Source organism: Bombus fervidus, chromosome 14 (assembly GCF_041682495.2).
Source record: "Bombus fervidus isolate BK054 chromosome 14, iyBomFerv1, whole genome shotgun sequence".
NCBI classification, from domain to species: Eukaryota; Metazoa; Arthropoda; class Insecta; order Hymenoptera; family Apidae; genus Bombus; species Bombus fervidus.
In genome coordinates, this window is record NC_091530.1 from 4525799 (window position 1) to 4553733 (window position 27935).

The 27935-nt window shown below is 36.3% G+C and overlaps 1 protein-coding gene across 3 annotated transcripts in view; it reads right to left on the reverse strand.

Moving 5' to 3' along the window:
* Positions 1-27935, reverse strand: part of LOC139994573 (tRNA dimethylallyltransferase) — a 117534-nt gene that overhangs the window by 55364 nt on the left and 34235 nt on the right. For all 3 annotated transcript variants that reach the window (XR_011801673.1, XM_072017376.1, XM_072017377.1), the window contains exon 3: positions 27493-27767. Coding sequence is in view for 2 of the 3 variants with exons in the window: in XM_072017376.1 (XP_071873477.1) it covers positions 27493-27767 (275 nt within the window). In the remaining variant the exon portion in view is untranslated. The remainder of the gene's footprint in view (positions 1-27492; positions 27768-27935) is intronic.

Sequence of the window (27935 nt, forward strand, 5' to 3'; positions counted from 1 at the left end):
ACGTTCTCGTAGAGAAGTTGTCTCTCCACGTGGCAATGACAGGAGTACCTGGCTTGGCCAAGGTTGTGCCAAGACAGAGGACGGCGAGCCTCGAGTAAAATCTATCCGTTCCTCGGGGAAACGTTCTGGCTTTGTGCCAGAGTAACGGGCATAGACGTTAGTCATCCCGCGGGAGGCTCGAGCGGGAAGAAAGGGAACCGCAGCCAGCTAATAAAAGACAAGGGTAACGTAATTCCACCCGCACACCAATAATAGCCGCGACGTTTAACCACGCTTCCGCCGTTGGCGCTCTTGTCTTTCACCCTAAGTATTTTCATCGGCGATGATTTATGGGGACACGCTGGAAAGAGAGAGAGAGAGAGAAAGACGAAGATCTCATTTCGGAACTGCTGCAGTCGTGTTGCAGTTAGTTCGAGACACGGTAACGAGCACGTTGTGCCTCGGATGAAACTATGTCTAGAATCGCGATACCGATAGGAATAGGAAGTGTTACACTTCTGCTCCGCGAGCTATTTATGGGCCGGTGAACCGACGCGACGTGGAGAGAATGTCCTTTTCCTCTGAATAACGAATCGCGAAAGCGGAGGACGTTTCTAACCGGTGCAGATTCGGAGCGGCGAGAGAGGCGCTGCTTCGAATTCCAGATATTAATTTGCGGCTTGCCCTAGTTTTGAAAGGTCAATAATTCGATGTTGCTTAGGTATATTTTATCCTCGCTTTACGTTTTAAAAATAGAAAAAACTGAAATTGTAGAATAATTTTTTGAAAGCGTACTTTGCTAAAGCGTTTTAAAAACGTTGCTCAAGCGATTTCGAAATTCTCTGCGTAAGAATTTGTTACGCAATTTTTATAGTGATAGAGAATTTATTGCTAAAGTATCGAGTTTTTTAATTTTAATACGTTTCAAATACCAATGAACTAAATACTCAAAATGTACAATCTTAGACCACGAGTTGGATATTTATGATTTTTGGATACAGTTCCTATGATTTTCCTAAGAAGGAAATACGATTCTCTTTGTATATAAACACAACAAATAAAAGAATTTTGGTATATTACCTATTTTTTTTTTTTTTTTTTTCTAGAACGTCTAATTTTTAATTAACAATTCCTATATCATCGAAAGCAATTTTATAAATAATATAATTCACCGAGGAGGTCAGATTATTACTATATACTATACTACGTAACTACGTTATGATTACTTCCTGCTTGCAACTTTAAAATTTTTCATTTATGTCTTTACCCCATAGCATAATTATGTACATCGCGTAACTATACTCGAATTACCTCATACTTAATTATCAAATGGAAGCCAGCAATCGCAGAGGATAATAACGTACAATTAATAAACATTACCTTCGAATCTAGCAACAATTCAGCCTCGTAATCATAGTTTCATACAGTTTAAACACCGAAAGATACAGCTAAGGAATCCGCATAAATTCAGATCAAAGGCACAGACAGAGATCTATGACAAACCGAATATAGAACAAAAATCAAACACTATAAAAATTTATCCCAGTTTGCATTATCGTATACAGTATATAGTCTCATAAAAATGCCTGTTTTATAGATTGTTTTGTAACTTATGTCTGAAGTTAACTGCTTTCGCGTCTGTTTCCTATTTGTAGCCTCGAAAAAATCATAGACTCTTTTTTTATATCGGGATTTCGTGCCGATATTCCAGCATCGGCTATATTTAAATCCCTATTCTCAAATTCCACGATTACTATTATGCTGCAAATATAGATTTATATCAAACAATAGGACCTTCCCTATTGTCGAATCAAACAAAATTAGAACACTTTTGTATTCAATTAAGATTAATTAAGAAAATTAATGCACTGTACAATTATTGTGATTCCTTTTCTAAATTTCTGGTACAGGAAATTACGAAGAAGAACTCACACAATTGCAGCCTGGATTTTCCACGCGAAACCTTGACAACGCATTACAATGTTAACATGTTCTTCCTCTCAAAGTGTTGTGAAACAGTCTCGCTTTTCTCGTGTCTCTTACATAGGCCATCTAAATACTTACATCCTTCTAACCATTCTATACACTATAGTATACAGCAACGACATGGACATAGGAGCAAATCTGAGTACACAGGACAACACCTGTTCATATTTAGTCTTCGCTTCTAATAAATATCCAGTTTAGTGTTTCACCTGACACACTATCTCTCTGTTTCTCTATCGGTCGATACAGCTAATTGGAACAGACACCATGCAACTACCATGGTGAGCATAAATGTTTAGCGTACGGTCGAACGATCTGACCAAGGTACGAAAGAGAAAAGAGAAAAGAAGTTGAAAGGCAAGAGAAACAAGTTTTAGAAAACAGGACGGCTTACTGATAGGGGACAGTAAATAAAAAATCATCGTTCGAACTGATAAGAAAAGCGGCAATCCCCTTTTGCGATCGAAATTAATATTACGATCGCGCACAATAGCTGGCCATGCGTATAATCACTCTACGTTCTAACAAAGAAAGTAACAGCTTTGAGACACCCATTGAACAATCAAAATGGTCGAAATGATCAATTCTAAATTTTATAGATTTATATTAATATTTGAATTTATGATGTTTGGGGATTTTATAAAATTTTTTGTAAAATATATGGACAATTCTTATATATCTTTCAATTTTTTCTTTTTTAAGTCTTTATATTTCAGTCGTTGGTAGTTCTAGAATTTAATGCAACTTCAAACATCATTGGTGAATTTCGTCATTCTGTTTACAAAGAAATTCGATTTTCCCCTTTCCCTCGTTTTTATCGAAAATTCACAGTTGCACCCATCGCTATAAAAAAATGATTAGAAACGATCGATTAAGGTTGAAAACAATTTTAATACGATCTACATAGACATTCTACGAGTACAGAACGTACAACTCTTATGAGTTGCAATCTAATCTCATAGAACGAAGCTTTTATATTGAAATTTACTCAGAGAAAGATAAATCCCTAATAGAAACTCCAAGTTTTAATATCTCGAAAACTACCGAACACCAGTCTCTATAATATTCCGTTTTCTTTTTTTTTTTTTTTTTTTTTTAAGGATAACAAGATCTACTAATGATTAAAATTTCAATTGAACAGCTGGCTTGCAAATATTGAAGTCGCCTTGTTAGAATAACTCGAATGTTGAACCACGCGCGTAGCTAACAATTTTATTGTGCAAATGTAGCGCCGTTTAACGATACAAAACGATTATATAGATAGGCAAGGAATAAAGATAACAAAGGAGAACCAATCAATTACGTGTGGATATAAAATCGAACGAAACGCGAACAAAACGAAGCGGATAAAATCGACGGATCTAAGCCATGCAAGGGTTAATCATTTTCCCGCAGTTACACGTGTCATTCCAAACCGGCTGTGAAATTAATAAAGGTATTTTATGGGCAATTAATGCTTGCGAGAAAATTGATCGAACCATACATTGTGCACAGGTATTTACATGAAGCGTTCGCGTGCGACGATGGATTATTAGTTATTCATAACCTACGCGGACAAATTTTCTGCTTCGATGATTCAGAAAGTGATGAAGGAATTATAATCGCTTCTTTGTTTTTTCTCTTCTTTTTATAACTTTTTGCTTCGTTTGAAACTCTATGTTTTTATGCGTGTTGCGTCGCGTTTATCGATTGAAAGATAATGAAGAATCTAACGATACTAACGATAAGAGGGAGAAGAAGATGTTATACGACTCTGTATCTTCAATTTAAGAAATTCTGGATCTGTACGAACGTTTGACACGTTGATTGGATTTAGGGTTTAGTTCGATCGAAATTCAATTTTATGTTCCTGAGTTAATTCTAGTTAATGGAACGTATAGATAAAGATAAAATCGTAATTTAATCTAATTTTCGAATATAATGGATCTCTTACTTCATTAATTTATACCCAATCGATATTTCGCTACCAAAGATAATGTAACGCTTACACTTATTTATAAAATATAAAAGTTATTAAGTTATCGAATGGAATATTATATTGATTTAATTATTCCGACTGCATCGAATAAAATCAAGAATCAATGTTCATTGACTACAGCGGAAATATACATGAATTCTAGATTCAATATGATTTTATGAAATTTATAGGTTAATCTTTTATTAACCGATCATAAACTTCGAATACATATCTGTTATAACGAAATGAATGAATGTCTACTCCAATGAGCTCCAGTTAAGCATGAATTTCATTATTTTTAAGATAATAACGTATTTCATTCGTACAATATGTACTTCGATTATTTTGCGTGATAAAAAATTCGAGCGATACAATAAACTTCAGAAAACCGATGTTTATAGTATCGACAGATCGTTTAATTGCAATAAAAGAATTTGCATGGCGCGTTAAAAATCAATGGTATTTTCAACAAGGGACATTTCGGAGCGCGAAACGAACATTTCACGTCACGAAAAGTTCTCTCCCACGTACTCGATTTAAAACTGGTTTATGGTCGATGAAACTGGAATTATATTGGAGGACACGTTCAATTGAGAAACCTGATTCCTTGTGGATCAACTAAAATGCATCTGCATGTGGAGCTTGAATTTCCCTCGATGGATACACTTTGTTTTCACATCGTTCTTTTTTTATCAGAAATAAATCCAAAGATATTCGTCATAATAAGAGAAATCAAACGAATGACAAGCAATAAAATTTAGACAATACAACGCTAAATATCGCGATAATGTTCCCCCATCCAAAATGATTTGTAACAATAAAATAAAATATATATTACATTTAACAAATAGTAAGCAATTATACAGCATTGTATCGTGATTCGCTTGGAAAATTCCACTTCAATATTACTTTCATAAGTTACGATACGATTTATACAGAAATTCCACGGAAAATATCACATTATACTTCATTCTGCAAACTCAACCGCAACCGCAACATGATATTTGTCAGATCGTAGTTACCAGACGTCAAATAACGTTAAGAAGCATGAGAACAGCATTTTTACGGGCTATCAATACCGATGGAAAACGTATTTTGCCATCGGCATCTACTTCCATCTTCGTATTTGCAAACTTTTAAATATATACATATAAAACCTGAATATATCATAACCTAAATCACTTTTAAGCAATTTTTACCACTTCCTTTCAAATAATACAATTTTCAATGACTATTACAAATATAAAAATATTTCTCCCATTTCAGGCAACTTAATTAAACTTTCAGTGTAAGCCTTATTATCCATACATGTATATGTATATATATATATATACACTCAGAAATATTTAGTGTGAAGAAATTTCCATACCAATGTGTTAGTTCATTATCTTTTTATAACACTTGAAAATAACTTCTGCCAACTTTATTACATACTTTGCATGAAAAGAAAATTTTGATCGATTAATCATTTTCCTGGCAATCTCCGTACGACATTTCATTTCTAACAAAACCAGCAGGAGCCCCAATACTCGAGGGTATACGTAATTTCTATTTACCACTATCGATTCTTAAATCTTCATATAGTTCTTCTATCCGATCCATTACTCGATCGATCTCTTGACTCCGACCTACAATTATGGCGCGTTCCTATCGCTATGGAATTTATCAGGAGGAACACGCCCTGCCTAGTTACGTAAACGCCAGAGAAACTGTCGGTTCGACTACGTTTCTCTCGAAACACGCACGAGCGTAAACGTACGGAACTTAAACGCAGCACGCGTCACACGCGTACGCACGTGTCGTGTCGAGCCACCCACTCGAACATTTTCTTTCCCTAGCTGTCTTTCAGTCTTGTCGCGCGCGAATGTTTCCCGGCGTTTCGTCACAGGAAAAAAAACGTAACATCTCGAGGGACTGGCGTGAATCAAGACCGATGTCTGGATCGAATGGAGATTCAAAATTAGAAAGAGTATCCATGCTGGGGGGCTCTTCCTCCCTTTTTTTTATTCTCCTTCTTTCAGGCTTTTTTTAATCGCCTTTTTATCGCTCGCTTCGGTTTGCTCGTTCCTCGTCGGTTCAGACTTTTAGTTGCTTGGATTCTAAACAAGAGCAAAATGTACCGTGACGTACAAATGTGCTGATATTTCTTCTATGAAATTCTATGAAAAGAATGATATCGATTTTTAAAGCAGTTATGTAAGAATCTGTGTTAGAAGTAAATTGTTACGAAAAGCTGAAAATTAAATGAGTGTAATATTAAATCTATGGAACAAAAATTGAAACATGTGTCTCTACGCCCCACGCGTTGGTGGTTGACTAAAATACTCGACTAACGTTTTCCAACAGTTTAGCGCTTTAGCATTTCCTCGGAGTACAACGACCCTCTGTCATTTAACCTAAACCGACTACACTAAATCCTTATTAATCATTTCCTCTTCAATGTAATAATTAATAAAAGAAAGAAGGACTCGCAAGTAGACATGTCATTTCTCTTTTGCTTAACAGCGTCTTCAAAATAAATTTCAACCATTTATTTTTACAAAATCTTCGCGTGAAAATTTTTCTTCCGAAGTCTCATACCGAGACACATGTTGGATAATTAACTTTCTACTAATATTGACAATACCGATGATGCTATGATTCTTATATATGATATGCGAGTTTTTACCATTAAATCTTCAGTTCTTTCGCTGATTCGTTAATTTTTTTGAAATTTACACCTATTATAACAAAATATAAGTATAACAGAATAAATAATGCTTGATATAACTACATCCAAATAATAGCTGTATTAAAAGATGAAATAGAGAGAAATTATGGGACATTGTACTGTAACCGTGCGATACACGAGTCAATAAAATTGATCCAATGGAAATTCGAGCCTGTTCCACTTGGACGACAGGAAATACGAAAGAAATTGAAACGTTCGCGGTTAATGGTGGTCATCGAGTCGCGGCTAAGATCGAACCAGAGAAGCTGTAAACCGTTTGTTAACATTCCTTTTCCTGAATGTTCGTGGAGTCAAGGCCGGTACCTTAACTGTAAAACCGGCTCCGAAGAGATGCAACTCGACTCGACGAAGGAGGACCAGCGTTTACTCGCCAAGTAAGTCATAAGTATCAATTTCATGATCGAAAGAATCGCGTCTACCCTGATGAAAAATATTTCGACAAACTTCCAAAGCTAACGCAGTTTATCTTAAGTTTTACTACGCTTTTCTATGTTTTATTTATTTTTGTTCTTCCATTTCTTCTAATAATTAATTCGTTCATTATTCCGGGCAATGTTTCTAAAACTCAAAACAAAAAATATCCAATAAAATTTCATCTTCAATTCGTATAATATTTCCATTGCAAAGGACTATGTCAAATGTTTTCATAGAGACATATCCATGCATAAACACGTCATTTACCAAACTGCAAACACTCGAGTACCATCCACGTCTGCATCGCACAAAACATTGGAAGGCTCTATTTGCCAATTCATGAAACTAATCTTCTAATTAATCGAGTGAATAAGTCATTTTGTAATGAAACGGAAGAAATAAAAAATAACGATGCACAACCAATTTGCAACAAACGATGCATTGTTCGAGCGACACGTTTTTCCACGTGAATGCCAAATGAACAACCAAATTGTCAGTTTATTGTCGGCAAACATACAGCTATTTCTGACTATCGACTCTCAGAACAGACGCAGTTGCAGTCGTAACGCCTCGTCTCCCGTCCATGGACTGTGAACAGTGTGAACGCTTCAATGTCATCGCGAGGATCGCCTTGAATCCCGCCCAAGCCTCGAAACATCATCTAACACGAGATTGTTTGCAACAAAATCCTACTACGAATTATATCATGAAAATTAAATGTATTTTTCTCCCTTGCTTTTTAAGAAACCAAAAATAGATATCGCGAACAATTATAAATACTTTTTATCCAATTTAAAACTACGTAAATCTCGATCTACTATAAACCGCATTAAATTTCGTCATTTTTATTTCACGATTCGTCCACTAGAGTTAAACCTAACCTTAACTCAAACAATACGTTAAAGTTTTTTAATATTACCTTGTTATATGTTTCGTAATTTTTTTTGTTATGTAACAATTTTATTAATAAAGATTAAATCAAACCGATCTTTAACCGTTTACGTTTACTTTCTGTAACTTAATTTGCGTTTATATAGTTAGTTTTAGGTTAGGTTCAGATATAGTTCCAACGTAGGAATAAAGGTACTTAGAATCGTTTACGACACTTTTTTAAATGATATTTTATCCTTTTCGATAGCTCTTTTCAATATATTGATATTTGGAAAAAATCGAAAATAGCGACCAAATCGTAAAATATTATCAATTACATATTACACGAGTTACAAGTTATGAATAGACTGCGGATTTGTATGCAAATATATATACATTTTCCTGGATACAACCAAAAGAATTTTTTGAGCTAATTACTAGTTATAGAAATATATTAACACACGTTTCTGTTCTAATATAATATACGCATTTATATGGATTAGTATGTTATTCATTTATACCGCATTATCTAGTAAAATTAAGCGCAGAAGAATGATTCATCGTCGACTATCGTCAACGTTTGGTCATCGTCTAGTATAGCAGTGAAAAAGAATTAAACGTCTACAAAACAAGTACACTATAAGTACATTATATTATCTTTCAAAAATCATAAAAATGTAACATATAACAAGTTATATAATGCAATAATAATTTAATATGGGAAAGTGAACATAAGTAATTCGTTTCTATGAAATTCATTCGATCGTAGATATATTACCAGATATATTTATTTTTCAATTTAAATGCGACGAGATGTCCAGTTATGATAAAAAATACAGAATTTTAAAAGACCGATGACCTAGGAACGTATTATCTGATAATGATATAGTAACACAAACAAAGTACTACGATGATGTAGCGACGTTACTACAAAGTGGTTAAAATTGCGCAACCATTATCGCGTTGCCGATTAAAAATATTTCAAAGTATTAGCGCGGTGTAGCTTGTTGCAACGCTGACGAGAAGAAGCCTGATGAATCGATCGCCAAGTTGAATCATTTTTGCATAACACGCCGCAAGCGAAAAGAACAAATAAAAACATAACGGAAACAATGATAAATCAAAGATAAATCGGGTTATATAAATCAACTTTACGCGGACTCTAGCTAAACTATCTTGTCTACCATTTTGAAGCTGACAAAAACTAACGTTTCATCGTGCCACCTTTGTTTTCCTCGATTCAATTTAAAATATTTGGTCATTATCTCGTAACAATCTAGATGATCAAGCTATGTTAGATCACAATAAAGACTAACAGAAAACGTGGAATTATTTTTAAAATTCGTTTCGTTTCAAAATCCAAACTATCAAAATCTATCCTGTGCACTTCGCCGGCAAATCAACCGGACATCGAACAACCGACACGTTTTCGAGGAACACTCGACTCGCCCTTATCGATCTTAAGGAAAACGTAAGATAGAGTTACCGCCTCGGTAACCCCTATTTTCGGCCTTATGATCGTCTCCACTTCGCAGCGATGGTTTAATACCGTCTAGACCGGATGGGTCGCGAGTATATTCATCAAGTGAAATCGCCTATTACGTCCCTCGAAATCGGTATGCGTTTAGGAGAAAACTGGCTGCAGGACGACAACGTCTCGAACGCGAGAAGAAGAGGCGAAGAACCGATAGGAAATAGAAAAAGAGACAGTGGAACAGGAGTAGATAAATAGGAGGGGACACGAAAGGTTCGGAGAAAGCTTGGCAAAGATTCAAACAGTGATTGCAAGGGCCTGCCTGTCTCAGCGGAGCGCGTCCGGAATATTTCCCCTTTTCTCTGTGTCTGGACCTTTGTTCATCTCGCCAACTTTCTCTCTTTCTCCCTTCTTCCCGATCTTATTTATCCCCTTCTTATTTCTCGTGGAGGCGCCCTTTTTCCCTGTCGCATGCCCACGTCCAGTTCGTGCTCCTTTTTCACGATTGAGGTGGAGAAGGACTCGACCGTATTGACAGAAATGCGGTGAAATATTCGGTGACGACTTATATCGCGAAAAAAGCGCGAACGTGGCGATATCCTCGTATATTAGGATCTTGGGATCTTAGCCTCGTAATAAGAGAGGAAGGAAACAGTGGACGATTTTAAGCGAATCTGTGACTAGTGGTGCGGAACTACGATGTCCGGGGCAGATATAAAGCTTCTTGAGGCCAGAGTAATATGTACCGTGATTCCAAATTAATGATATTTCTTCGACTTTTTTTTAGGGAAAACGGTAAATGTGACGATATAAGAAGTGTTGGAATCTTTTAATGGTGTTCGGAAGATATTAGAGAAAGCCTTGTTATTGGTGAGTTTCCAATACTTGTTGCGAATGGGCACACAGTTTAAAAGTGTGACGATGTTGTTGAATGATAAATACGGTAAGTAATAGTAAGACATCATTCTGAACACGAATTCAATAAAATTGATTTTTTGATACCAGTTTGATATATAAACGAAGAGTGCAACTATTTGGAATAATTGCAGCCACCTTGGATTTCGATGATTTTTTAGTATGTTGTCGGGAGCATGATTCCGAACAACTTTTATCTATACATGTAACCGCCACTCGGCCTTAGCTTCCAAGTATGTACGAGGAACTATCGGATATCACTACACTGAATTCTTCCCATAATTGTGTTTCCGTGACAAGGTATGCGTTAGTATTGGTTGTCGGCCGCCTCACGGCGGCGACCGGATAAGATAACACCTAACCCAAACCTAATTCTTATCTTTTGTTTATAGTTTATATAGGTTTGGGTTAGGTGTCATTTATTCGGCCGCCGTAAGACAACCAATACTAACGTATACGTTGTCACGGACGCACGATATAAGCAGAATTTACTGCAATGGTACCGACAGTTTTCCTGGGGATATCTCCAAATCTAAAAGATTTCTACGACATAATAAAGAAATCATCGAGGTCCAAGATGGCACCGACTTTCTAGCTAATTATCATGCATTTTATTAACACTAGGATTACGGATACGCGTCAATTTGGCGCAATCGAAATGTCCGTAAACCTAGGGTTAAAATAATACGTATTTTATTCCTTTTGTAAAATTTTTCTGCTCACTTTTATAACTTTGTTGAAATACATTGCCGTTGAAAATTTCTTCTTGTTTCACTTGGTTCTATACAATATCTTTCCATCAAATGACCCCAGCGGAGCCTTACTTCACAGACAAGGCGTACAAAAGGGATAAGGGGCACATACGTATGTGTACGTATATACTTTGGTTTCTGTCCACGAAACCTCGTGTCACTTACAAAGATGTCGAGTAATGCAAAGGAAAATTCTATACAATCATATTGGACATAGAAGAAAAACGAGAGAATTTTTATACTTGCGAAAATATTGTTGAAATGTTTGTCTTTACTTCTATGGAACTTTTTAAAGTAATATAAAGAAATGATGAAAAGTCTGAGTTCTATCGTAGGTCTACGAGCGTCACCGCATACGTTATGCTACTTATGCATACGTTATGCATACGTTATTATACTGTTACGTTACATAACATTACAACACTTGTCGTAACGGCAGTTACTTCAACGCGCGTGTGATTGCACAATGTACAGAAATCAAAAACTTAATCGTATGGTTATCTTACGTTCGTCACTGGAAATATACATATGGAAGACACAATTATTTTAAAATACTTTCTCTACGAATGCCCTTAAAATCTGGCATTCGCTATCTTGATATCTAAAGTTATCGCACAAACTGGCGAAAGTACTTATTCGAATACTTGTAAGTACAAGCCTTTTATGAATACGTTACACGTGCTATACAACATTTTGCAATTTCGCTGGTATTACTGTGATACTCGACTATCATGATCATATTGATAGTAAACAGTAAAGTTTGAAACAAATCTGAAGATATTCTGTGGGACGCCCATCAAAGGAAAATCGTTCAGTACTGACAAAAATTAGATCTGGCTTTTTTCGCTAAATATTAATACTTTTGTTTGAATAAACAAAATTTTGATTTTAACTCTAAACCAAGATATAACAAAAAGAACTTAGAGCGATCGGTACCGCACGACTCTCCTCTCTATGCTTAAGAAACTGTATACTAATTTTTCATTAAATATATATTGCTCTAAGTATATTGTAATTACTATGTACATTTGCAGATTCTTTTCACACTTATCCAAAGTTTTAAATATTCATCATTTGTAACATATTTGTGAGATAAAATTTCATTAATAATAGTACTCGAATTATGCAAAAGGTTTTAAAGATAAGATTCTCAAAGCTTCCATACAAGATCCTACAACAAAGTGTTTGAAGTTCCCAACAGTCACGAAATCCCATAAATATCGCGTACAAAACCGAATAGAACAGAAGCTTTCCTGTTAGGAAGCCCTCCGACATAATTCAGTCGCTTTAGAATAAAGGATTTACCCTGCTCAGGAACTACATATATCACTAGTTCTCCGCATGATTTCGCGAAACGCACCCGTAAACTGTTCCCGTGAAATTGCACTGGTATCGAGAGGGGTGAACAGCGTGGAATAAGAAAGCTGGCTGATAAATTCACCCAGCCAGATGCACGTGTATCCCAACGATGGCGGTTGGTTCCCCTCCGCCAACACTTTGCCAGAGCATGGCCAGCAATTGCAAGAAGAATAGAATTTATAGCGCTAAGTCACTGTTATCAGTCCTGTAGAGTGCGAAATAATGCGCAGTAAAGATATCTGCATTTGTCAGGCTCTGGCTACGGGCAGATGGGAAACTTCGAAATAAATACAACAGCGCGACAATGTTCAACGATAGCGAACCGAGAGACTTGCTAAATTCTCCTCGTATAGTGATACTTTCATGCTGCCCGACGTTCCACGCTATTTTTCCGTGCTTCTTCTAGCGCTTTCTTCCTTCTCACCGAGTGTCCAGAGAGTTTACAACGCGGCGCGTGCGACTCGGTACCTACTACCATCTTTTCACATGGAAATTCTCGCCAACGATTCCCATCGAAACGTCGAAACGCAGCTTAAGGGCGTATTCTATCGTAGACCCTTAGAAAAGTCGGTTTCTTTCTTTGTCCTACCTCTAGATTTTTGAAAAATATAATGACTCGAAGATGCAACGCATGTTCATAAATATTAGAACACATATGAAAACTTATGTATTGAACTTAAAAGTTATTTTAAGTTATTATCAAATCCTATAACATTTGTTATCTCATTAAGGAAGAAGCATTTAAAAATATTCATAAACATAATTGATTTTGTCGAAGCAGATAAAGGAGCGAACAGACGCGTTTGAATATTTACAGCATCGCCAATTTTGGTTGGTTTCCTTTCAGAAGATTTGTAATTATCGAAACGTAGATAAATATAAATTTGTTATATATTGAACAATGATAAAACAATTTGTACAAATTGCTTGCGAAAATATGTCAAAAAGAAAACGAGCGTCTGCCACAGTATAATATTCCCTTAAACTTTTATCCTGTTTTATTAAAAAATCTTATTCCACCTTCGCGGGAGATTACCGTGGAAAAACTCGGTATTTTTTGTCGACGTATCAGCGTTCGTCCGCATGTATTATCGATGAACACGTTACGTAATTGCAGATGGAAGATACTTTATGTACGAGCGTTGATGAATTTTGCTATTCATACAGCAAATTGAACGAAAAGATGAAAACGAAGAGGGAATACATGGCGAAGATAAAGTTTCCTTTCACGTTAATGAATTTGCGAGGCTGTATTTAACGAACGAGAAAAATGTTTGGATGAATGGATAATGAATGAGCTTCGCTTGTGTTGCAAGCGCGGTATGCGAAATAACGTTTATTGAAATTGTCCGAGACGGTCGAGGGAATTTTTATTAATATGAAAGAATTCCTCGGATACTTGTACATCGAGTGTAATTACTGAGAAGAATAAAGGATACTTGAGTATCGTGAAGAACTATTGTACTGCGCTCGTTCAAACTTTTGTTTTCTAATCAATTGTCTTTATTGAATTCTTATTTGATAAGCAAACAAAAATAAACATCATTTTATTTGATTATCGCCGTATTATTGTACAATATCTTATTAATGTATTTTAATCTAATATATGAATTGCTTATCTGTTACAATAAATATAATTAGTAATAATTAGTAAAATTTCAGATTAAAGGACAGATTTTTAATGAATTATATTTTCTTTCCGTAAATAAATGAAATTTTAATGCTAAAGAGTTACGATATGAAATGTAGAATGAAATCTGAACGATTAACTAGGTTTAATCGCGTAAATGTAAACGTCGTTTGAGGAATTCAAATATTTGAGACCTAAAATACATGCAATGCTTTTTTCACACATTTTTCCTTCCTCTCCCCTGTGTCAAAACTAGCATATTGAAATACTGTCAATAAGGGAAAGGAGAGAAATCTCAAGGAACGATGTACCTGCGGTTGCATATCAATTAACTATCACAGGTAGAAATATCGTGTGTATTAAAATATCCATTATCTTGTTTAACCATTACTCGACGCTGATTAATACATTATCTTCGATAAATACCTGATTCTTTTGTAAAACATAACACGATTCGTTCTCACAGAAAAGCTTCATGGATATAACTTTGTTTTCCTCTATTTAATCGCTAACTTATATTCACAATCTCAATTTACATGTTCGGATAATCGGCGGATCAAGGAATCGATTTCCGTGTAATCGACACTCTGGATAATCGGTGTCCACGTAATCCGCGTCAGGATAGTCAGCGTTCCACCGCATTATTATTTTAAACAGGATATAAAATGACTTCTAACTGTAACGTACGTGCTTCGAGCAAGTAGTTTTTATACGCACTGTGAGTTTTTAATAAACCATAAGTGCTTTCATAAGGCCATCATTAAGTAACTAATCCAATTCCTGGCAGCTTCGACATCTTGATTTAAAAAAACAAAAAAAAAAAAAAAGAAATTATCTTTTCGTCCATGTATCACGTTCGTTATAAACGAAATTAAATTGATAAACTTCAACCTATAATGAATAAACACATTATAAACTGAAATTAAACTACATTTTGTTGCTCTATTGGTAGACTAAAGTATCGAATATTGATCCTGCTATTCGTAATAAAGTTATTCCGCAACATTCCCCTTTATTTTCCCCTTTAATCGTAAATCTCACCAATAATTAGGAAACTCGCGTGGAAAAACGGAAACAGAAAAGGGTTAGAGTCAGACATCTACGTTATAATTCTCGTAACGAATGGATCGGTCAAAAGTCATGACAAAGGAAGTGTTACGCAGAGAGACTGGGTTGTTTTTTGGCCGTCGATGAAAATGTGCACGAAACTTATTCGCCTTTGCCGCATATAAGAAGAGGTTAAGAATCACGAGACAGAGACATGCTGGTTAAGCGACGACGCGAAAGACGAGGAGAAAAAGAGAAAGGGACAGAGAGAGAACGATCGGGTAAGTTGGGAAAGAAGCGTGAAAGGATCACTGGGCGTGTCCAGACAGATCGAATCGAAAACCCGCTGCTTTATTAAGGCAGCGGGGTCAATGCTGAAACACCGGCTGCGATAAAGACAGGGCATTCCCTTTACTACTCGAACTTAAGCCCGTATTACGCGAGCGAAACTTTCACGCGTCGATCCATCACACGTTTCTTCCATGCACACCATTACAATTCGCTCTTTACCTTCTATATTGACCTATATCACCTATGTATATGTTATTCTGCTGTTTGTTTAAGGAAAAGGACAAATAATTATTATTCCATTCCTTTTTACTCGATTAAAATCTATCTCTAAATATTTTTAACTAATGTGTACGTAGGTGATTGAGTAATTATCCAACATAAATGAAGATGAACCGAGCAATTCTCAAATCACCGAATAATTTAACAATTCGCGAGAGAAAATGGTGAAGATCGTTAAGGTTGAGGTCAAACGAGATGAGAATAAAGACTCGAGTGATTTGGTAGTGTCGCGAGGTAAAGACTTTATCTACTAACATTCGGTTTCACTGCGAGGTTTCGCGACTCCGTGTACCAACGTCGGCCTCTGTGTGCTATCTGCTTGGCGCTAATCAAATACCGCGATCTACATAATTTGTTTAGGAGTGGCTATAAATCATTGAACCAGCTGGCAGCTTATCTCGAGTGCTGATTCAGTGAAATTAGTATTGCTTGGCCTCGGTTGCTCGTTCCTTCTCGTATCTGAATCAGGTCGATGCCCCAGCGATCTTGCGACGATACAAGAGAGATCTTAAAAAAGATTCTCGAGTCCTTGAGTTTCGTAACAATTCGACTCGAACTCGCGTCACTTCCGTTCGCGACCGATCTTCGACGGTATCATCGATGTTGGAGAAAGCATTGTGAAAACCAGCCACTATGAATCTTTCATTCTACCGTTGTTGGTATAGGTCAAAATATATTATGTGTCGATACGACCAAAATGATGAAAATACTTAGCAATTTCAATTTTCAAATTTCAAATTTAAAACTATACGTAACGATTTACATAAAACATTATTCATATATATGTAAATATAAATGGAGAATAATTTCTCTGTAAAACAGGAATGGTTAAAAGATGCAGAAGCATGTAGCCAAAGAGACATTTCACGAAACACGCTTCAGTGTAAAAGATCAAAAATTCCGATAATATGTATCCGGTTTTCGTGCTTCGACCAATCCTATTATGCTAATTAGAATTCATCACGTCGTATAAACACCGTTGTATCTGAATTCCGGCGTTTGCGCGATAATGAAAGCCGACAAAATTAAAACGATATAGGAGGAAAGAAGAAAATGTGGGTAAAAGTGATATCCCTTTTATGTAATAGCGTAAGTGAGTCACTTAACCTTCTTCGAATCGATATTAACGCGAAACTGGCTCTGGCTGATCCTTAAAGTGTTCCAAATAAAGTTAAATGGGGTACAGTAACAATTAGCTCTTTATGCCGAAACCGTGAATTGTGTCAGAAATTCGGTAACTCCGGAGGTCGTTTCGGATGGCATCGCGGACGAATAAACCGTACGGACCACCTGCTAACAAAAGTCTGATTTATAGCCTCTGTTTCAAGAAAATTCATCGTGCTCCCTTTCGGCCGATCTTTTGATCGTTTCAAGGCTGTCAACTTCTCGGTCGTGAAACGCCATCGTAGTCCACGGAGAAAACGAGAACGACCGCGAAGATTCGGAAGCGAAGAGGGTGAAAACAATGAAACGCTTCTACCATGTTGTGCCGGAAACTGGCACGGTGACATTTGGGAACACTTTGAATTAACTCATTTGTTATATTTATGTTAGACATATATAACCGTTAATATTTTTATAAAATAATAAAAAAACAACTAACGATTATAAATGGATGTATAACATACCTTTTATGATATACAATAAATCAGAGATTTAAGGTTTCCTCGGTCTGGAAGAGAATTGCAATGATATTGTAGTCCTTTTGTTTCTCAATAAGATTATCGTGAAAAATCCGTGACTACGATAATTGGGTAAATTAAACAGAATCAAAGTGTATATACGTCATGTTTCTTAAATAATTAATAGGACATTTCCAATTGCAATTCTTTCTTCAGTTAATTTACATTATCGTGAATCCTAACTTATTAATATTACGACTATGAGCGGGAATTTCCAAGAGTCGTTTAATATCTGTGTCGACGCTAATTTCTTCGTCTATATTTCCTTAACGTTCCACTCATTTTGATAAATTTTATACATACCCAGAGCCTTCAATGTTTCTTTTACTACATCGTAACTCCTACTTTTAAGACCAACGTCTTCTTCACCGTATCCCTATATCACTTTTCCGCCATTAAAAGTGTACGAAATAAGTTTCTATCACTTACAACAATCTTTACGCTACTCGTAAACTTCATGCTGCTTTCATGTAATCAACTTGGAGCAATCATAAAAAAGCGTAACGCATTTCGAGCACAAATACGATTGGTAAAAACAATAAACAACCTTGAAGGAACAATCACCGTATGTTTTAGCCTCGCGAAAACAGAGCCCGCGTTTCACGTAAAATTAATGGAACGTGTCGTTTCCGGAAGAAAGTACCCATCGGGCGCCAGGAAGTCGTGACACGGCCCTATCGCACCACGTGGCTCGTGTACAATCTTGCACACACGTGTAAGTACGTGAACGATAAACAACGAGACCAAATATATTTTTAAACAATCGCCAGACTTATTGCTTCGGCAGTAGACAACCGTCTGGAAAATCGTTAAGTATTGTTTTAGTATGCCCGAATAAATTTCTATATGATTTCGATTTTTTGAAGACTTGTAAGTTTTTTTTTTTTTTTATTGATTATTTGTTTAAATTTTACAATTTGTCCAGAAGGACATTTAGTAAAATATTATAGCTTAAAGAATAAAAATATAGCATGTGGATGGTTACCCCCAGCGGGGTTCCATCTTCTAGGTTGCCTATTGCATCTCTATTGCGAGGTCTGCGGGATGCTTCCTCTTCAGTCTTCTTTCTATTTTGATTTTATTTGTTTCAGCAACCAGTTGGTTTGTAGACTTGTAAGTAAAATTAACGACACAAAAAGGACTGACCGAAGTTGTAGAAACTTTTCCATCGAAACTGTGTCCCTTTTGCCAACCAAGGCCAGAAAGGAAGAACTGGAAGCACGTTTTCCCATTGTTTCCACACAGGCACGACCTAACAATCGTGACTTTGGGAAAATTTCCGGTGGGTCGGAAGGAATTTGGAAGCGTAAAATTTAATTTTTTTGTACGAAAAACGATATGCATAAAATTACAGTCGTAAATTCTTTTTAACTGTCACAAAAATAATGAGAAAACACGTGTGCCGGACAATTTCACATTGGGATCGCTCGATGTAGAATTTAATTAATGAACTAAAAATGGAGGGTCAGTCATGTGGGTAATCTTCCGGTAAAAATTTCACTCCCAGTTCGTCCCCCCCCCCCCCCCCACGTCCCACTATGGGGGACGGCAGCAATGAGTCACATAAGCAAAATAGAAATAGAGCAAGCAAAAATTTTAAAGACAATAGTTAACGCTCCATGGTACGTCAGAAATGAAGACCTACGAAAAGATCTAAAAATTCCAACAGTCAAAGAGGAAATCGCTAGATACGCAAAAAAGTACAAAGAAAGACTTTGCAGCACACCCAAACCAGCTGGTTGCTGAAACAAATAAAACCAAAATAGAAAGAAGACTGAAGAGGAAGCATCCCGCAAACCTCGCAATAGAGATGCAATAGGAAACCTAGAAGATGGAACTCCGCTGGGGGTAACCATCCACATGCTATATTTTATTCTTTAAACTATAATATTTTACCAAATGTCCTTCTGGACAAATTGTAAAAATTTTAACAAATAATCAATAAAAAAAAAAAAAAAGTTCGTCCCTGACCAGATACGATATGTGTTTGGTACGACGAGAAACGGCTCAAACTACGTAGGTCGGAACACCCGATGACATATTTATATCGATAGCACGAGTATGCGTGTAAATTGATAATCGTGCAGAGGAGAAGATACGTTGTCTCTTAACAATACCGATTTAAATAACCATTAAGTACCGATATATATTGTAAAGTAATTCAGACAGCGAATATGTGGGTAAAATGGTTCGTTTGAAAATAAAAATAAAGATTCAAGCTCGAAAATTGAAATTAAAATTCAATTCAGAATCGGAGTTGATATAATAGAAGGTTATCAATTATTCCTACTATCTATTATTTTACGTTCGCATATATAGTAGCTGAGATTCAAATTAACGAATTCAGTAACAAATTAATGAAGTTCATATAAATAGAGTTCTATTGTACCAAGAGTAAGAAATCTATAATAAGGCTCAAACATTCAAAATTAATTACCTCCATTCAAATACTATAAATACACTTACATTTCTAGATCATATTTGCCGTCAGACATTAAAATAACAAAATAAAGAATTCATAACATAATCAAATATGTACATGTGTATATCGAGCAGAAATTAAAACTGTTCACCGTACAAAATTACGCTCGTGCATTTTCTCTGTGCTTTAGCGATTCGGTCTTGAGCACGCTTCTTAAGAATTCTACAATATTGCTAATGTTACCACTCGCTAAGAGGCAACCACCCGAGTCGGCTGGCGGCTTAAAAAATGTATCAGCTTTCGCCGTGGAAAAAATAGCTCCATAACGGTCTACCTTCCTCGTTTTTTGCTCCCTTCGTTCAGTTCATAAAACAAAATGCGCCCAAAGATGCCGTATGATTAAACAAGAAGCTAACGACTTTAAATCGTCTTGCAAGCTACCCAAACGCTCGCCGCATGATAATGATCGGACACGGAAAAAAGATCGGCGAGGATACGTTGTTTCGTGGAACAATAATGCTAACCTTCTGAAATAACGTCCTGCCACGTTCGAAAAATTTTTTTTTCAAAGAATAATTTCGCGAAACATCAACACTATGTTTCAACTTTCGTCGAGTTCGTTAGAAAAATGCGCATCTTTCACGCAGATAGAATCGTCTTGTTTGCATTTTAACGAACAGAAAGACTTTTTGGATCTTACTGGATATCACAATTTATAGAATTATCGTCATTTATTCGTATGAATCTTCTATTGTGAATATTAAAAGTACAGAGATAGACAAATAATGTAAAAATGTACAAAGGCAACGGAACTAAATTTTGGTATGTTAGGTTCGTCAAAAAGAGGATAAAGGCTGACTTTCTCTCAAAGAGAGTTCTTGGACAAGACTTCTACATATTTCAACAATAAGTCCCATCTTTTTTTTCGTTAGATCGGCCATGCTCCACCGAATAATTTTCAAAAACGACGATTAAACAAACAATCTCGACCAGCTGCAGGCAATCTACGACAGCATAACATATTTCTTGGTCGAACAGAGGCCAAGCACAAAGGAAAATTCGACACCTGGTCCTTGGCCTGACCTGAGCTAGAGGCGTTCTATGAAACCAGTCACATCTTTCCACCAAGGAAAACGAAACCTTTTCCATGGACCTTCCGGCAGAGAAGATTTAACGCTGGCAGCTGCCAGTGACCATATTGTGAAAGTGTGGCAGTTGCCTACAAATGTACTTGCCCTACCCTAATTGGCCATTGCCGACCATTTCGTCCATTCGAGGTTCTGTTGCGTCGCGATAAAAATCGAACAGCCTTGGCCGTGCTACTACGTTGCCATGATTTTTATTTTCCTTTCTCCAATTTGAATAATCTCAATGAGTTATCTATGCAGAAGAACAATTTTTGCAAACGACATGTTATTTGAAGAGAATGATTTATCACGTAAGATAAGACTCGTAAATGGACCTACCATATTTCAAACTTATTGCTTTTAGAGGGAAATGGATCTGATCTACATCTATTTGCTGAATTTTGATTTATTTCGATGCAAACATCCGTTTCGAAGAATTTTTTTAATTAACCGATAGTCGCATAAGCTACTTTAATGAATTATTAGCGGCTCGGTTGAAATCGTCGAGTGAGTTCCATAATGTTTGGATAATGTTTATAATCTGAATTAAAATTACTGAAAACTAAATAAGAATAACCGACGAAGACGATAGATTTCAATCTACGAATTAAATTAGAATTTTGCAATCGAAATGAACGCTCGATATTTAACGATATTAATTAAATGTTATTTAATTACAATAATCAAGATCTGCTTATGCAGACCATCGCGTGGCAACCTCTAATAACTCCAGCAATTTCGCGTCATTCTTGGCCAGTGTCGAATTAAACAGTTTAAACGATTCAAAGGGACTTCTTCCTCTTCCGCAAGAGTTTCACGCAAATACGCGAGGATATCTTTAGTTAAGATGCGATCTTCTTCGAGCCTACAAATTTATATCCTGGGAAAGTTATTACGCAGGCTGACAGCTGGCCATCGCGCGAATGCGCTTTTACCGCTCTTAATATCACAGATGATAGCAGAGGAAAGAAGAGCAGGTGGAATCAACTCGACTTTCCTTTCCTTTCCTTCTTACTTTCAGGGTGTGTCGGCCATGTTTCTATAAACTTGTATCTCTGAAATTGTGCGAGATAAAACCTTGCAATTTTTTAGCAGTTATTCGATATAAAGGGATCTCTTAACTTTCTGTAGAAGAGCACTTTTTCAGAACATATCAGAACGATGGATTGGAAGTTAGTTTCGAAATTTAAAACCCTGGAGACCAATGATGCTACGTGTGCACATGTTTCGAAGAGGAATTTTACGTCAATCGGCATTCAACAAGACGTCAGAGGAATTATATCGCGCAGAAGTAAAATAATGCAGTTTAAAATATTTGCAGTTTAATGCTCTACTCGACTGTTATGAAGTCTACACGACTCTGAATTTCTTACGAGTGACGAATTTTGAAAATATCGATAAATGGAAAATTTCAATATTTTTGTAATTCCTCTCTCTCTCTATATATATATATTTTGTTTCAGCTTTGTTTCACACTTTTTCAATATAACTGTAAAATGGAGAGAAAGGTCCCAGTTCGATCAAGGGGCGTAACCAATCGTGTTCGCTCTCGCGATGTGTGAGCGGAGAAGGTAAATTGATTACAGGTGATTGATCGTGATTTTTTAATGTATTTACGCACAAAACTGTTGAGCGTATGTGTATGTAATGTGTGCAGAGATAACGACGTTGTCGTCACGATACTTACACGAAACGATGTACAACGATATAGCGATTTAGCTTGACTTTTTTTAAGATACGATCGCAATTATTCCGAAAATACGCTGTTTAAACATTTTTAATAACTCGTATCCTCCGTTCCATTCCACGTTGTGTCTTTGAAAGCAGTACCAGCACTCTGTGCTATGTGGGAGTGTGCGTGGAGATGGTGAAATGTGCATACCCCTGTGGAATTTTCGAGAGGCTACGAATTACGTCGCGAGAACCGTTAAGTCGGTCGTCGAAAGATCGTTTGAAAACTCCATGGTTTGTGGCAAGGTCTCGGATATCGAGCTATTATGGAAAAGTGCCGCGAAAAAGTTAAAAATACATGGATTTTGCAAATCCGTTAAATTACTCACATGCCATCTGAGCGCTAGCAGACAAACGATCGTAGCGCTAAAATTCTAATCCTAAAAAGTAGCGACTGCTCTTGGTCGTGGCATAAACCTGACTTAACAAAATCCTCGATACATCGCGGTATAACACCCAACAATAACTAATACAATAATGTTAGTAGAGCCTCGTAGCAATGCTAATAACATTTTAACAAGTTTCGTATAACACACGCAATATATTCATCAAAGGTGTCTACAAATGATCGTATACTTTCGCGAGTCTGTGTATATTGTTTGTCAAATCAATGTTTGAAAATAACATGTTCTTCGAATAATTTGACCGATTAAACTACTTTTTACATATGACGACCATACAAATCCCGTTTAAAAACAAGATCAACGACTTTCAAAAAACTTTCTCACTAAAAATAATATGCCTGATACTTGGTCCGGTTCTCTCGATTTGTGTCCATTTCTTTCCGATATTCGCGATTATTGCGTAACCCGTGCGAACGGTATCAAAAACCGCAACTCTCGAGCCAGGACGAATTCGAAAGTCAATTTTACGGGAGACAGAGCCCTTTTTGCATAATGCGTGCATACGATCTGTCTGCGGCTACGCCTGCGACCGCGAAACCGATGCTCATTCTGTTCGCTTATGAGCACGCTTAATTAAAACATAGTCTGACCAAAAGATAATGGAGGAGAGACAGATTATTATTATCGTTATTATTACAACTTTAAACGGGTCGCAGCTCGTTTGTAAGATAGCATCTGTATCGCGTATCGCCAAGGAAACCGTCCAACCACGAGAATAATTTCCATCGACATCGACCGAAGGAAAGGCAATTACCATAATTAACCACGCAATTTGCGAAAGGGTGACTAGTGTGTCGAATGACAAATTAGCAACAAGAACCGCTTTTAATTCTGCACGACTCAGAAAACATTGCAGACGAAACGATAAGGATAAGAATTTGCACCTTAATCTCCTTTTTACATTCAAAAAAGAATAGGAGATTTCTTTAGGTATAAATTTACTTTTTGAATGTTTGCAATGTATTTATGGGGAAATTTAATGGTAAAAAACTCTGCAGAAAGCATAGAAAATATATAAAATACCGAAAGTAAAGTAATTATTAGTAATATTTAGTAAAGTAGCAGTAAAGAAATATTTAATAAATGAAACGAACTTTCAATTCTTCAACTTCTTCTTCTTCGCTCGTATTCATAAAATTTGGAATTTGCATAAACCGTCGAAGTCTGATTAGTTATACGATGTATCGAAAATTTCCTCAAATATTCAACGATAAGCATTTCTCGATAAGGAAGATGTACCGGCGAATGTACAAATACATCGAATTAAGTAACACGAAAAGTAGGACAGAAAATTATATAACGTCTGATCGAAAGGCCAGAATATGAAATACATATGCTTCTTTCTTGTTAACTCGAACAGATATAATCTAGAAATCAAACTTTATTTATAATGCAATAAAAACTACACGCACACACACACACTACTATAGAGTGAAAACTATTTTATCGTTCTTTAAAAAACAACATATAAAACAATTTCGAAAAATAAGAAAGAAAAATACACACAATACCTACACAGGTATTACATCTATTACATAGGATATAGACACACAGAAATGAACAAAATTTCCCATAATTACATCGATAATATAAGCTAAGTTACGAGAATCAGAGGATTACAATACGTTACAATAAGATAATTGTTATATGGCAAAATTTAACATTAGTTACACACAACACGTAGTATATCAAACAAAACGAACACAATAGAAGATGCTGTAGGTCGTAGCTACTAAACGCAAGTAGCAGACTATTCAGAAATTCGTAAATCGAATTGCTTTGAACGGTTCGTTCTGGCGAGTTATGCGCGCTGATTTATCGGCAACGGAACGTACAAACGAGACAAGCATCGAAAATCAATCGCTGAAAGCGTCGTTTTCAATAGAGCCGGTTCGAGAGACGCCGCAACCTTGGCAAGCAATTCGCGACTAAAGGTTTCACGCAATTACCCGGCCGGGCAGGCAGTCGCGCACAGGTAATTTGCATCTCTCCGAGACTAAGAAAACATAATTACCGTAATTTATCACGGGATTCGTCGCGTGATAAACAGAACGAGCGTCGTGGCCTGAATTACGATATCGTTCCGCAAGAGGGGAACAGCCAAACGAACCGGCCTGAAATTCCGTCTTTTCCCTCGAAATTCCCCGCCACGATTTATATACGACCGAACATCCTTGTAGCCGGCGATCGTTATCAGATGTCACGAATCGTTATCCGATCGCGTGAAGCCTTTAAGCTGCATCCTCACTGAAACAACTGCCAGCAACTTTATCCTTCTTGTTCGATGCTGCATATTTCAAGCAGTACTCGACAAATATCAATTTTTAAAATGAATATATTACTTACAATGAAGCGACGTAATCAGAGTTATAGTATGTTATAGTATAGAGCATATTACATCGCGATAACTGACGATAGAAAGTTTCCCGCTGTTGTTTCAGTGAGGACGCAGCTTTAGATCCACGCTCGTTACCCACCGATTCTCTCGGCCTGGTTAAGTAGCGACTTTTATTTACGATTCCAGCATTTAGCGGGACATCGATTTATCGACCGACCGTTTGGATACCACACGTGGATTCGATAAGGTATAAAATCTGTTCGATCGAAATCGTAGCACCGTAAGACGATTTCGTGATACCGTTTATCGTGCAACTAGGTTATCTAACAGTGACACAAGTCGATTGCTTTGTTACCTTGTTGGTCTATCTTTTCTTCTGTTATTATTAATTAATTGTATATTTCTTCTGTTATTAATAAATGTTCACGTGATACGTGAACACCCGTAGTTTAGCTATTAGTTAATACGGTAGGTATATTTTTCTATCACGGTCGTCTATCAACGAATTCTATATAGAGATCTCTATTCCTTTTTACTTAAACATCTGTTATCTAAACGATGACAAATACCACTTATCGCCAACAAAAATATATTGAAGTGTCAACTCTATGAATTACATGGAAAAGTACATTTAATAAACTATTGATTCCGTAGTATGAGTGTTAACTAAGAGCATACAATGTTACATGGCCAGAAGGATCGGTTATTCAATTGGAGGGATAATAGTGCTCGAAATTAATCCGTTCACAGACCTTGCTTATCTTTATCAAGGCTAGCGCAACCGGTTCATTCTGGTACAATCGACGAGTAAGTTAAAAATCGGGACTACATAAATGAGAATTCTATCGACCGTGTTTCGAAAGAACATTGTAGAGAAAATCCAATTCTAATCTGGCTAGATAACGTGTTTGCAATCAAGATTCCTATATGATAAAACGCGAGCATTTAATAAAAGTTAAATTACGAGTGGAAGATCGGTAAAAAGATATAATTTTTGGAAAATAACAAGATTGGTTACATTTTACATTGAACGATTTGTACACTGTTTAAATAAAAATAATTCCCTTTAATTTCATGAAAATCTTGACACAGTTTAATACGACAATTAATTAATTATACAAAAATCAATACTATTCGATAAGCTAATTGATGTCGATAAGACAAATATTTGGTTAAACTATTTGCGAGATATTTAAAGTCTTGTGAATTTCAAATGGTTATCAGCTAGGAATTCTATCGATGAAATTAAAGTACCTTATTAGATATGGAATGTGACATGTATCAAGACCGACAAAGGCCATCAACACGAGAAAAAATGAATATCTCTTTAGCGACAAATTATGCGGACGAGGACATGTTTCGTAAGGCTGGAACGTACTAAAGAACCGAACCGACGTGTTTCTTATTTCTTTTTCGTTCTTTATAACTTTGTGAAGAGTACTGAAGCGAAGATGATTGAAATTTGAAGTTAATTCAGGTGTGAAGTAGAATTTAAAGACATTTATACTGGACTGAAATTTGTCCCGTTAAATCGTGAACAAAAATCAACAAAATTCGGACACAAAATTACATACAAAATAGTTAACAAAAAGTAAGCTGTTTTGGTCGAACGTAATATATTTGCAAGATAAAAGAAATTTTGTAAATTAATTTCTCTAACAGATATCGAAAAGGGGGATTATTTTGATAAACGTTTAGCCGATTACTCGATAAACGTGTAATTTTTATAGGTTCATAAAGTAGGACGATCAAGACGATTCGAACACACGACGCTACTTTTCGACGGAAATATTTATTAAATGTATGATAACGGCGAAAAGTTAATTGCATAAATAAAAGTGAATGTAACGTAGTTAAATACTGAAAAATTGAAATTCCTAACACGATAATCTGTTGATTCTTACGGTCAAACAGTTCATTTAGAAAATAGTTTTTACAACATCATCACTCTCCCCTACTTTTCACTTTATGAAATTGATCAACGTAGCTTCCGAACAGCTTACATCACGCTTCTATCTATTTGATCGATGCAATAAATTAATACTTTAGTACTAACTAGATCTAATAATTTTACACAGTGTAGTAAATATATTAAACTACTCACCGAATGATCTTTCTCCTATTGTTCGAATGAAATCGCTTGGCCATTTCCGGATCAACTCGGACTAGCTCCTCGTAAAGTTCCTGGTTGCTTTTCGTGGTCGACCGATCATATTCTACCTTCATCTTCTTCGAATATGACACATTCTCTTCGTCCAATTGATCATCTTTCTCGATCTCTATCTTATCTAATAGAACTTTCCAAAGTATAGACTCTATGTAATAGTTGGTCCCGCCGACGATGATCGGGAGCTTCTTTCTCGCTTGTAGATCGTTGATCTAGATCGACCAAAGAAGAAGAGGAACGTTCGAAGAAGGCTAAAAGCTGGAGTGCAACGTGGATCGAATATCGGTAGAGGGACCAGAGGGACCGTGGCATATTACAGCTATATCATGGCTCCCCTCGTGGTATCGTTCGGCTTCGTCCAAATATTTCCATTTTTCGAA